Genomic DNA, 13,957 nt, shown 5'->3' on the forward strand with positions numbered 1-13,957 from the left:
TGAAGGGCAGAGAACTCAGCTGGACATCCTGAGACCAGGCTCCAAGCCTCCTTTGGTGTGACTAGCTGAAGTCCCTGGCTATCTGGGAGAAAAACTGTAGCACATTTTGTAGTAGAAAGAGCATGGGACAAATATTAGAAGACCGGGATTCCAGGCTTACCTCTGCTACTAACTAGATACATGTCTCTAGGAAAGCGGCTGAACCCTTCTTGAGTCTTAGTGTCCTTATCTGTTCAGCAAAAGAGTCAGTCTCCTTAAAACATGTTCTGATGCAAAATGAAAATTCGTAACGTCTCCTTGCCGCTGCCCTGTATGCTCAGCCTTGACCGTTTAAGTACTTGCTAGGAACAACCCTAGCAAGTCAACCCTAGCTAGGTCAACACATGGGTTAACTCTGGCATGATGGGTTCAACAGAAAAACAGATTCACTTTACCAAAGGGAACCAAATGTGAGGTTAAATGTAGCCTGGCTAGTCATGGGTCAACCTCTGCGAAACCTACACTTCCTGACGTCAGAAGTATGGCTCTGCACTGATTTTTCTTCTGCCTTGTCAACTTGGCTCACGATTGGCATAGAAGAAACTGCATGCTTCTCCCTGAAAGTCACTGCCAGGGTAGTCTGGCTCTGCTGCTCAGATATATCCCATTCCATCTGTTCCTCTCTGAAACAGGGGGCTGGCTACCCAGCTTCAGATCCAGGGAATGAAACAGAGCAAGCAGAACCGACACAACTTTCAAGCTGTAGGTTTCTTAAGCTACTCTGCCTGCTTCACTGCATCTGAGTTGGTCTCAAATGGACTGAAGTCCCCCCAAAAGGGCAGGAATGGCCATTTGGTTTTAGCTTTGACCTAATTCACAGCTCCAACTTATTCTTATCAGCGTGAGAGGATTCTGTCTACCTTAGTGACTACTATGCATTTTGCTCTTCTTTTTTTTTAATTAAAAAGTTTTGTTTAATGTTTTATTTATTTTTGACAGACAGAGTATGAGTTGGGGGGGGCAGAGAGAGAGGGAGATAGAATCCACAAAGCAGACTTCAGGCTCTGAGCCATCAGCACAGAGCCCGACGAGGGGCTCGAACCCGTGAACCACGAGATCATGACCTGAGCCGAAGTCGGATGCCCAACCGACTGAGCCACCCAGGCGCCCCTGCATTTTGCTCTTCTGACCTAGCCTTGCTACCTAAGGAGTAAGTGGAGAAAATGAAAGGGTTCAGAAGCCTTCTCAGAAGCCTTCATTGATATCCTCACGTGACGTCTTTCCCACTTCAACCCTGGCACTGGTTGGGGGTGACTGTGCTCCAACAGCACCTTGTGACTGCTTTGCTGTAAATACCATCTTGTCATCCTGTCTCCCCTTTCCTCTCTCTACAAGGAGACTGTGAGTACCTTGAAAGTACATATTGTGTCTCGTATTTGACCACGGAGGCCCCAGGGTTTAGCACAATGGCACAAAGTAAATGCTTGATGTTTTTCCATTATTGTGTTAAAGTAGGCTTTTGACAAAACTGCCCACGTGGAGACCCTATGGAAGCACACAATATCCTCTCCAATTTCCTTATGTATAAAATGGAAATAATAATAATACTGCCTATCTCGTAAGCTGTTTGCGGGTAGGAATTAATGAGACAAAATTGCTAAATGCTTGGTACAGAGGTTGGCTCAGAGAGCACTCACTTGACACATATTAGCTACTAGTTTTTGTAGCCACAAATTTCGTTTCTTTCAAAAACAGGGGACCTAGATTCTTTTCAGAGAAGAGAAAGACATTCCTTCTGCCTTACAGCCTGTTTTTGGCCTCAAAATAGCATAGAAACTTAAACACGGCTCCAGAGTTCACTCCCATTAGGGCAAGTAACATGAGAAAGTCAGCAGAACAGCCCCCTGGATGGCCGCTGTTGTGACAACACACCGTGGAAAAGCCCTGAGGTGCAGAAATCGACCTACCCACACCTCACACCGCCACACGCTCCCAAACCAAGGAAACACATGGGAAGTTAGCCTCTCTGAACTACAACCCATGTGCCTAACAGTGATAGACACTGTTGTAGACAGTATGGAAAGTGGCCCCGATAGTCTCACCATATTGAGACTGCTCGTGTTAACAAAACATATCCTGAGGAGAAGATGTGCAGAGGAAAAAAATTTAAAAACCTCCTGAAAGCTATTGGGATATAACGAAGAGAAAGGGACTCGGCACACACACCCACGAGGAGGATACTGGATACTGGATACCTTTTTTTTCGTTTTAATTAATAATCAACAAAAGTAATCAAGAATTAAAAGGAACTATCTCAATCTGTGAGTCACGTACAAAGCAAATAAAAGGCACCTAGCTTAAGATGTGCAAAGAGGGAGGGCCTCATCGTGGCAGAAGCTTGGGATGTGTCCAAATACAGAAAGCGTGATATAGGATCACATTGTCTACTTAAGGATGTATTTATGCGGACCTCCTACGGTTCACAAGCTGGGCATGGTATTAGGTATGCATTCTCTATGTCATCTTAACTCAGTTCGACCAATGCTCCTTTCGTGGCTCATACTGAGATTCTTCACTCAAAAGGTAAGAGACTAGGCTCCTGCAAAGCCAAAAGGAACAAAACGGTGCCCCTTTCAAAGTGCAACAGCCATCACAAGCATCCATTACAATACATCAGGGTCTAATAAATGCAGCTCGGGCCCTGCAGTTGTCAGTGTGACAGGTGCGTACAAGGTGCGCGGACGGGGCCCGCCATTTCTGCAAGCACGGCGCTAAAAGCGATTCTCCAATGCCATATCTGTTCACTGAGAGTGCACGCTGACGATGAATTGGGACTAATTTGGAAACATTCATCTGCTTGGGACTGTGTGCACCAATTCCCTTCCTTCATAATTTATACAGCATTTTGATTGTGCTGTTTGGCGATAAATAACTGAAACGAGTTATAAGTGCTCGGAGATTTAGCCTTCGACACTGCTTTTTATATTCTCCAAGATAGCCCACATTCAACTTTCTATGCAAACCTGAAATGGTATTCAGGAGGAGAAGAAAGGGGGAAAAAGGCAGCCAGCAGATCTTTCACTTGGGGAATTGAATATAATATCATATTCAAAGTGCAGCATTTATGGTCCAACACTGAATACATAAAATATATGACCATTACAAAGTCACCTTTCATGGCGAAGCCATGCTCTTGTGCTGACATATCTTATTGCTAGATTACAGCTTTTAGCACGATGAAGGCATCTTTCATCTTCTCCTAGATGCAGCCTGGGTACTCCTTCTGGGCTCTATTTCTGTCTGGCACAATGCCCTATACCACTGAGAGACGTAGCCTACAGAGAACCCAAGTCATTCACCAAAGGGCCGCACCACTCCCAAGGGGAAGCACCTAACGGGAGGTATGTCATCATCATGGGATCACATTGTTTCAGACTGCCATGCTCTGCTGAATCCAATTGGCTGAACCAGCCAATGTTGTTTTCTGGAATTAACCCAAAGAGGTCAGTCTAATATCACAAATATTCAGCCAATACAAGTTTCGGCAATGCCACAAAGACAGTTTCATGTAGGACATGGTACATGCTGGTTACTAGGAACAGAATATACACGCCATAAAAATCAGTGATATGGTTACAATGTCAATGTATTTAAACTAGGACATTCATGGAATGGCTTTCCAGATTTTTCTACCTCAACCCTAAACCTTAACGTATGGATCAAAGACAGATTTTCATGGATTTTGCAACTCATAAAATGATTAATCAGGGCTGTTGCTGCTTCTTTCTTCAATTTATGAAACACATAGTCCAAATCTTGCAGTGCTTGAAGTCCTTGGCCTTCACACTCAGCCTGACTTTCCCCACCCTCTCCTCCCGCTTCTTTATAGTCCTCCATATACCCAATACTCTTGACACATTCTTTACTCATTTAAATTCCCCAGTGACCAGCCCAGTGTGAGGCACATGGAAGGCATTCCACAAATCTTTGTTGAATGAATATGAATGAACGACAAAATGAGGACAGCGCAAGGCTTTGTGATAGTTTTGTTAGATGCACAGGGACACTTTTCACTTACTTCCCACTCTTAGATGCGTTCCGGGCCTTTGTGGATGATGGAGAGTTGGCGCCTGGATTAGTGTTTGGAGAACCCCGTCTATCCTTACTATACCCACAGAAAGAATAGAAAAATATATACAACAGTGACCGCAGAGACAAAAAGCAATTAGTCATTTCATTTAAACACTTTCAAGTATTCTCTCTCTCTCTCTCTCTCTCTCTCCTGTCAAAATAAAGCATGATCTTATCCAGTGGTGCCCTTCAAAGGTAAAGAGAGTGGAACCCACTGGTCAAGTTCAAAGAAAGCTATCCTTTTGGCATTCAAAGCTTGAGCTGGTGGATTCCATTAATGATAGCACCATAGCCCAGGCCCCAAGGGAGGCTCCAGTAAAAAAATGTGGAAAAATAACTAGTCTTTAACATAAAATCCTTTATTTCCAGTCTCTGGAGTGTCTGTATTACAAGTTCAGTTCTGAAGCTGCTGACTTTTAGTGAAGTATGTGGATGCCAAATGACTTTTAAAAGTCTTTGGGAGATACTATCAGATGAATTAATAATTTTCACTCATAATGTTAACATGGGAAGGCCGTGAATTCGGATATCCTTTCAGGAGAAGCACCACCTGCTTCATGAGTAATTGAATTTAAATCTCCACCTTCAATAACTCCACAGCTTATGTCAAACCTTGGAAACAATTACGAAATAAATCACTAGGAAGGTCTGCTTAATCTCATCAGGTTAATAAACGCAGACAAATTAATCACTTGAAGGTAAACAAAAAGGAATAATTGATTGGAGTCTTCTTGATTACTTTATTCTATTTTCTTTATCAAACTATTTTTACCATTATCTTCAATTCAGCTGTTCTGCCTTGAAATTATTACTTTACTTCGTCTTCAGATTTCCATGGAAACCAATTCAAAGCCTTTTCTCTCCACTTGATGATGTGCGGAATTATTTATCCTGATTTCATCAGAAAGATTTTTTTTTTTTGTTAGTCAGATCTACGTCAGCATAACCTTTTATGAGAAGTGAAGGTAAAAAAGAAAAACGCATATCTCGGCGTTCAAGGAGGATAATCGAGCCTTCCAAAGGCACAGAATATTGTCTCAGAGGATGTCAAAGGCCTTTCCAGATGCTTCTGAATCTTTTAAGTACCTCAAGGACCTACAAGTACTTATATGTGGGGTAGGGTAAGGGTCAGAAAAGATATTCTGCCCTACACCCATCAGCTTTAAATGGCTACATGGATGTGACTGGACCCAGAGTTAATCACAGGTTCCGGCTGGCTGCAAAGGTCACGTATGTGGGCACAGACAAGGGCTAATCAGACAACAAAAGCCCCAACAGGTAGGGTTCAGTGTCCAGTAGGTCCAAAAAACAGTTCTTGGGAGTGTGAGACATCAAGGTGAGCTCCTCTCCTCCTGCTGGAGGGGGCAGACATTCTAGAGAGGGTGAGCACACATTCTATCCTGGAGGAGGTTTCTTTGTGCTGCTCACGGGCTCACCGGAATGTGGCTACATTCTGAGTGGGGTCTGCCGACTCTGCCGTGCCCTTGAGTATCTATAATGACGTCCTAGCAAAGAACTCCTTAGCTGTACCTGGGACCATACCGGCTACCTTCCTCATCCAGAGGCAAGCTCAGAAACTAAGAGAGAATACCAAACAATTGGGCAAATTCAGAAGAACTCAAAACTGTCTCTTCCAGCAGGTCGGCACGGTCTGATACAAAGAATGTATGTAATAGGCTACGTGTTGTGAAATTCAAGCAGGGCTCAGTTTTCCTCACTTCTACATCCTGGTCACTGGCCGCCAGCCTTCCTCCTCCTAGCCCCTCACTGAAACAGGAGCCAGTGGGAAATTTCACTGGCAGCATCCCGGAACAAGGGATTTTTTGATCTTGCAAGCTAAGGGGCTCAGACTAGGTGGTCATTTAACACTCCGAGTCATCAAGTTCAGGCATCCACGATCCTTTCAATACAAGAGCGCCCATTCTCACTGCTAAATTCCCATGTTTGTGCCTTGGGCATGAAAGTCCTTTATAATCTCCGTGACAAGTGACCCCGTTGAAGCTCGATGCAAGGCACCGACAGGACTTCAGGGAAAGCTGGTGGCTGGCACTGACAGCCTTCTTATTGTTAACTGCCGCTCTAGATGGGAGTGGTCTTGGAGCAGTACCCCTTGAAGAGATAGGAATAAGGACCCCTCTGACCTACTGCCACGTCCTGTAAGTGAAGATCCAAAGGGAATAAAGCCAAAAACCTAGAGAAAAATCATGCACGGAAGGTATGGCACCAAGACTCGGGGGTAAAAGTCACCAAATAACTCAAAATGTGTGTTCCGGGCAACGAGCAGATCCATTCACAGTGGTAAAGTGTATCTGAAAGTGCGGTAGGGACTAAGCAGAATTTGTGGCAGGCTTGGATCTCAGGAGTTTATTTTGTAGATATACTAAGGACTGTTGTATAGAAAGGCTTGGTGGACATTGAGGGAAAAGAGTCATCGGTCTGCCCCCAAATTCCAGGCTCAGTACCCAAGTCTGGACAAGATGCTGTAACTCTGAAACCTTGAGACTGAAGGATCCGGAGTTTTCCAGAAGTGCCCCATGAGAGAGAAAGAGAAAATCCTGCAGCTGCAGACTGGGAGCCTCGGAGATCTGGAAAAACACAGGTCAAGGACCCCAAGATTAAGATGCTGCAAAGAACGCCGGCCACTGGAACATCCAGCAATCCCAGGGACTTACAGGAACAAACCCTCTCCGCTTTTAGGATGCACAGATGATAATTTGGGGCATATGAGATGGAGGAGGGCTGCAAGGAATCTGAGCTAGTTTCCAACCCGCAGATCTGAAACAGACCTACTCCTGCTTGTCATTATTTTATCTCTAGACCACTTGTCAGACCTCTTCACTTTGCTCTCCTCTTTGAGTTGCAATCTTAAAGGCTGTGGCCTGAAATCCCTGAGAGTATGAGTCCAGGCTTCTTCCACTCCTTCTGAGGAGCTATCCTCTTCTGAGAAGATCCCTTCCTCCCTCCCTCACACCCAGCGCTATCAAAGGCCTATGAAAACTATTCCAGGTGAGCTCCTGATAGGAAAAGTTAATGAGAGCCAGCACTCCTTCTGTCTGCCTGGCCAGCTGTCGGTCTCCATCTATCAAGCAAGCCATTTTCCATAGGCTCCACAAATGTCTCCAACACCAGAAATGTGAAAAAAAATCTGCAGTATTATGCACATTGTATTCAGGTGGGAAAACTCTGACTAACCCAACTCTCCAGCATTTTCAAAGTGTTTCTGATTGAATAATTTGATGCTGAAATGGCATCCAGTGTACTTAACCCAAAACGGCAATCAGATCCACTCCAATCTGGATTTTTCTCTTAGATCAGAGAGGTACTTGAGGGAGAAGAACCTAGCAGTTTCAAACACACTCCACTCCCTTTCTTGATGGGTGGAATACAGAAACTTCTGCATTTCCTATAGTACTTTGTAGGCTCCTTTTGGAATGAATTCATCTCAGACCCGTGAAAAATAGTTGTGCTGTTCTAACTACAATTCAGCACTGAAATTTAAAAAATTAATTTTCAGGGTCTTAGGAAATTGAAACTGTTTCAGAAGAGTCAGGCTACTTGTCTTTTGTTTGGCACGTAGCATATGCTTACATTTTATTGTGTATCTGTCTCTCCAACTAGCTCATAAGAGGGCACTCAAAGTATCTGTTGAACAAATGAACAAAAGTCGCCTTTGGGCTCCGTAGAAAGGAGTGCCGTGATCGATTATCAATGTCTGGCACTGGTCTGTAAGAGAGGAAGTGGTGACACATGTCACATATTTTCCATTTCCATTCCTAAAGAAGAATGGTCTAGGAGAACTGTATTCTAGTTGGACTCTGGTCTAGTTAGACTTGGACTGATGGTTGATCATCACGTGGACCACAAAGACACGTGAGCTTGGAAAGGATTCTCCAGCAAGCTTGCTTGGGTGATTGGGTGAATAAGGAGAACCCTACTGCATTTGTATATATAGCTCTTAATGTTTTCCAGTGTGTGTTATTGTAAGCAGTAACTGAGATGAAACCCAAGCTGTTGTTGAGGGGTTACTTCAAGTCTGTGTGGGGAAATGGTAGCTACTCTTTGCTCCCTAGAGATGACCCTAGGCTCCTTAAAGTTCACAGGATGAAGAAATGCACTTAAAATATATAGATTGTACCAGGGATAGAAGCTCATCGGATCTGCTTCCCCAACAGGTGCTTGAGTCCCCTCTACCACATACCCACCAAGTGGTCGTCTTTTGAAAGGCTTTGAAATCATGATTGCTTCCCCAAGATTGCTTCCCCATGAAAATCTGCTTTTCTATTTTCTAAGAGGCTCACATTTCCGAAGTATTTTTGCCCTTGTTCTGTTACTGAGCAAGACAGCTCTTCAAATATTGATTTCCTTTAATTAGAGCTGATGAGTCTTCTTTATTTCATTTTTCTATCTTTCTAGGTTATGTCCTGAGTGGTTTTCTTTCTTTGCTCCAAACTTTTTTCATTTTCTTCTACCGAGAGTGTCTAAATTAGTGTCCCTACCCCTTTAAGGGTCCCGTTCCTATTATCTATAATTCTGTTAATCATCAGGCAAAGAGAGTTCAGGTCACTAACCTGTGCGTTCAGTTAGCTTCCTTCCCTAGTTTTCTTTGCTTAAGTGTGGATAATGACAGGTTTTTAGGGAAGAGAAAAGCTCATCTTTATTGCTAGGAAGTTCAGTGTTAACTGCGAGCTCTAAGAAGCAACCTCATCTGTTCAAAGCGCTTATTCAAAATATCTCAACTTCTAATCCTGACCGCCAGCAAGGCATATAACTTCTTGCTGTCTCAGGATTCTCCTCTATAAGGCAGAGGGAATTAAACTGATCAGGTAAACCATTCACACAAACACTCACAATTGCTTTGTAATTGCAGAGCTTTTGGAAAAGGCAGCGGGACACTCACGTTATCTTGCCCTCTCCCCTTCCATTAACTTTCCACTCTCACAACTCACCCCAGGGGCATCAGGGACTAGAGCAATACGCTTATTGATTATTGTTGCTATTTTGCCCTTCTCACCTCTTGGCACCTGCTGTTTCTGTCCAGGAAAGCCAGTCACAACCCTGAATGCCTCACTGGGATCAAGAAAGAACATGAATATTATTTTCTCAATTAAACTGGCTATTCACTTGCATCTTTCCCAAGAGCTTGGACCTGGGTTACAGACTATTGGAGGCCGCTGGAACTTGTCTTCCAGCTGTTACATTTACATCGAGCTCTAGGCTCCTCCATCGGATAGGGGATTGAGAAGTGGAAAATCTTAGCTCTTGGTACTGCAAGGTTTGGGGTGATGGACTCCCGAAATATGATGGGAGCCTGGACCGTGACGGTAGTGATGGGGGTGGAAAGAAGGAAACCAGGCATGGCATATCAAAAGAAATGACAGAACTTGGGGACTGACTACATCTAGGGAATGAGAATATAGTCTACATGAAAGGTCTGGAAGTTGAATGGCTGAGAAAGCCAAGGTTCCAGTGAAAGAGACAGATTGGTTGGGAAAGGAATCCGGACGAGAGATGATAGATTCCGTTTGGGACATACTGAGTCAGGGTGCTGATGTGTCGACAGTGTCCAGCAAGCAATTAGAGAAATGGCACGGTAGCTTAAGAAGAAAGACAGGGGTAGATGTACAGTCATTGCTCCGAAATGGAAGTCAAAACTGTGAGTATAAGCATCAAGGGCTGATGGGACAGCGATCCGTTGTGACTGACAGGTGGATGTTTCGCGTGGCAGACAGCCCCTGCCATCGTCTGCTTATGTCCGCCTCAGTTTACGGGGATTTACATGTGTGTTACGAAGTCTTACCTCCCAGGGGCCCAAAGAAAACAGCCTGAGCCGGTTGACTTAGTTAGGTAGAGTTCAATGCTAAGGTTAACGTGGGAAAAGGCAGACCCTGACCCTTGTGGGCGCCAGTGATCTTCCTCATCCCATGACCATAGCCTGCTTCTCCCCATCCTCCTCGCCCAGCCAGATTGCTTATGTGATAAGGTAAGCTGGGCACCAAGAGGTGAGGTGAGTGACAATCCTTATCAACCCATTCCCAAAACGAAAACACCTCACAAAGTACATTCCGTGCTGCTGACAGATGAGGAAAACTGTGCTTGAAACCTTGGTTTCACTTGCAGCTCACATCTTTTGGCTCCCCTTTACCAAGGACTAACCGAAAGTTGGGGATATACCTCTGATAATGCTAAAATCTATTCCTATTTTTCACCACGACTCCCTTTCCCATTCTCAGTCTCTGCACCGTGGCTCACTAGTGACATCACCACAGTTGGGGGTAGGGGAAGCCTGTCTGCGAGCAAATTAAGGGTTTTGCCCTTGAAGAACCAAAGTATCCCAGACGTCCTAAGTGGAGTTGAGTTCATGAGGGCAGTATTTAGGGGACTCTGACCATTACCTTTCCCAAAGTGGGGTAATCTTTTGCCTTTAGTCCTGGGTCTGTAATCCACCCGCTGAATCACTTAACTTCTCTGGGCCTCAGTTTCCTTGTCCGACAGTCTGACTTCTTAAGGCCATCCCATGATTTTGAAAATTATAAAACGTTAAACAATTTATTCACTCCAAGAACATCTCCTGGGTGCCCTTCATCGTGTTGGGCCGTGGGGATACAATGATGACTGTGACAAGGTTCCCGCCCTCACGTGGCCCAGGCTAGTGGAGAAGGTGAGTGTGTTAACAGATACATGACCCCAAGTCGGAGAAGTCAAGTGTGGAAAAGGTGCTAGGGAAATAAATCAGGGAGTGACTGCCTATGTCTGGGAGAATCGGGGAAGGTAGATGTACAGCTGAGTTACCGTTAGGAAAATTATGATTTTCTGTCTGTGCTAAAGAGGCATAAATCAGAAAAGAAACTTTGGGTTATGAGAATTTTCACAAAATGGACTGAACTTATGCCTATCCTTACTATCCGACGGTGGCTCTTAGACTTCATCCTACATCAGGAATCACCGGGAGAACTTGTAGAAGGTAGCCGGCTGGGCCCCACCCCCAGAGTGCCTGCTTCAGCAGCTCTAGGCTGGAGCCTGAGAATTTACACTTCCAACGAGTTCCCGGGCGAGGCTGCCGGTCTGTGCAGCACACTCTGGGAGCCACTCTCGAAAGACGCGAGAGACAGCCACACTTAGTGGCAAGGGAGAGAGAACAGTTAGCTGCATGCGTTGTCCCTGCTTTCCAGACAGCGCAATTAGAATCTGCTTGAATCAAGTGCCCCCATCTACTGCTCCCGAGCCGGGAAAGAGGAGGACACAAAAGGGCTGCCGACACCCTTCTCTGGAGAAGCTTCCCCTTCCTGACAGCATCAATTGAGCTTGAAGTTCTATTTACTGAAAATGATCTGGCATCATTAAAAATTCACAACTGGAGCCTACTTGCTGAACATTAGACATCAGGGAGTCCCCAGAGAAGGCCAGAGAAGTCTCAGTGAACTTTTTAGGAAAAGCCAAAGAGGCCAGCTGCGGTGGCAGGAATTTGTACACAGGAAGAAAAAAAAAAAAAAGAAAGAAAGCAAGCCAGTGAGCTCATTTATTGGGCAGTGAGATTCTGACCTCATACTGCAGAGTGATATGAACCAAGGGTGTTGGCGGGGGGAGGGACTGATCATGTATTCATTTCCTTTTCTCTCGTGAATAATCACTTTGCTTTTACTTCCTGCTAAGTACGTTCTGATGGATTTTCAGGAATGTCCATTCTGCCTGCACATTATATGTCAAATTCTTTGAGGATACAAACAAATTGTATTCATATATGTTCACAAAGTTTCTTATAACATCTGTCATATACAAGGTTTTCAATACCTGTTGCCCAACAACCATCCTGGTCAATTTGGCTTCCAACATGTTTGCTGAATTGAACTGACTAACACATGTCAGGTTAGAGGTTCAGTAGCAGTCATGTGGCTTTGGGTTTTTTGTTTGTTTGTTTGTTTGTTCAATTGACTTATGACAGACCACACTGCATGCCTAAAAACATGACAGTCGGTCACAGTGCCTTTTCTGAGCTCCAGTGCCCACAGATATGAGACTGAAGTAGGGTCAAAGCAGTGGGAATCAGCAACTTTGGAGAAAGGTGTTGCCAAACTAACAGAGGGCAACTGTGAAGTGGAAAGAGCACGGGCATGGGAATCAGGCAGGGCTGAGCTCATTTTCTGTCTCTGTAATAGCCAGAGGATCTTGGACAAGTTGGGCCATTGAGGCAGCGTTGGTCCTGACTAACCAAGGCCTCATATATTAACACTGGGGCTATGGGGTTCCAATGTTCTAGCTACATGTCAGTGTCCAAAGGCAGGAGCATTCCAAGGTATTCCTGGGGCTGAACTTGGCATCTTACGTGCTTTCTAAGCAAGTGAATATATTCAAGATGTAAAAGTGCAGCTGTGTCCTTAGCAAGTAGAAGGGCCATGTCAACAATGGTGTTGATCATGCTTTCTGGGGTAGTCAAGAAAGAAAAGTTCTCTCAACTGTGCTCCGTTGTATCTCTTACTAGTACTGAGCCTGTAAACCAAAGGTTCTTACACTTTTCTCTTCGTTTATATTTAGAGGGACAGTTAAAAGTTTGAAAATATTTTTATTTCTAAACTGCTCAAGCATCAGTCATTCAGATATTTGTTTGAGTGCATGCTACTTCAAAGTCGGGTCTCTGTTGCAAACGTTATCCATTCTATGATGTGTAGACACCACTAGTTTTCTTTTCTGAATAAAACCCAATAGTCGGAATTTTTCTGTTAAGATTTGGAAAACTGAGCAATATTTTACTGTGTATGTTCGTGGAAGATTAAAACTCTGACAATTCATGGAAACAAAATATATCTTGTTTGTGTATCACCCACTAATCACTGTTAAATGCTAAGCCTTGTATAATTTATATGCATATCCTTCTTCCCATGAATATGAGTTTTTAGTAACAGTCCTTTCTAACCCAAGACAGTTAGCTGAGGCTCTATTAACTATACCTCACCCCAGTCAAGGGAAAGACTCAGAAATAGGGAGTTTAGAAGAGCACTTCGAGAGAGTAAAGTAAGGTCCTGAGAAAAGAAGGGATGTATCCGATGGAAGTACCCAAGGATGTAACATGAAGTTAATGACAGAACTTGGCTGGCACCTAGCAGACAGGGCCAGAGCCCCCACAGAGTACAGAACACAGAAAGGCTTTGGGCCAAAGATGAAGTAACATGAATAAGTTGTGGCTCCAACTGCCAAAATAAATACTACAAGAAAGGTGGTCAGCCTTTTTTCGTTGGGAGAGAGTATGAAGGAGATACCAGGTTCATTTTGGGTTATGTTGAGTTTTGTGTGCTGGTGAGACCCCCAGGCTACGAATCTGGTTGACGCTTGGAATACATGGATGTAGAGCTTAGCTGGGTATAGATGATCTTAGCTGGAGAACGGTCTCCAGAGATGTGGGAGTCTTCAGTATAGTAGTGGTAGGTGAAAACCTCAGCGGAGAAGAGATTACGCAGGAAGAGCGTGTTGAATGAGAAGAGCAGAGCCTGGGAAGAAGATTAAGGACAAGCTAGAGTGGCCAAAGTGGGCTTGTGCAAGCCGAAGAAGACACTGGACCTAGGGGCACGAGTGTTACAATCATTAAGAGACTCATTTGCTGATTCTAAGACATTTGTTTGCCTTGGGTTTCCAACTGCTACATGTTGCTTTCCCCTAGTGCACTTTTCGGATGACTTGTGGTGTTTCATCAGTCACGCTGTCCTTTCTAATGCCAGGAGTGTCTGATAGAGAGCAAACCTTCTTGATCACATGCAACCTGTTCTCATCAATTCCTGGAACAAATGATCCGAAGTATGCTGAAGGAAGAAGCATCTTGTACCAAACAAATCCCTAATTATAGGCTTTAGATATACAT

General features: G+C 44.3%; 1 protein-coding gene across 2 annotated transcripts in view; it reads right to left on the reverse strand.

The window, feature by feature from the left end:
• The window catches only part of HS6ST2 (heparan sulfate 6-O-sulfotransferase 2), a 291,392-nt gene that overhangs the window by 39,835 nt on the left and 237,600 nt on the right, over window positions 1-13,957 (reverse strand). The window contains exon 4 of one of the 2 annotated variants that reach the window (XM_047082139.1): window positions 4,058-4,144. The exons of the other annotated variant lie outside the window; for it this stretch is intronic. Within the exon in view, the coding sequence (XP_046938095.1) occupies window positions 4,058-4,144 (87 nt within the window). The remainder of the gene's footprint in view (window positions 1-4,057; window positions 4,145-13,957) is intronic. 2 annotated transcript variants of the gene reach the window in all.

Source organism: Lynx rufus, unplaced genomic scaffold, assembly GCF_022079265.1.
Source record: "Lynx rufus isolate CCGP_SWC_20201006 ecotype Redwood Valley unplaced genomic scaffold, mLynRuf1.p SCAF_19, whole genome shotgun sequence".
NCBI lineage: Eukaryota > Metazoa > Chordata > Mammalia > Carnivora > Felidae > Lynx > Lynx rufus.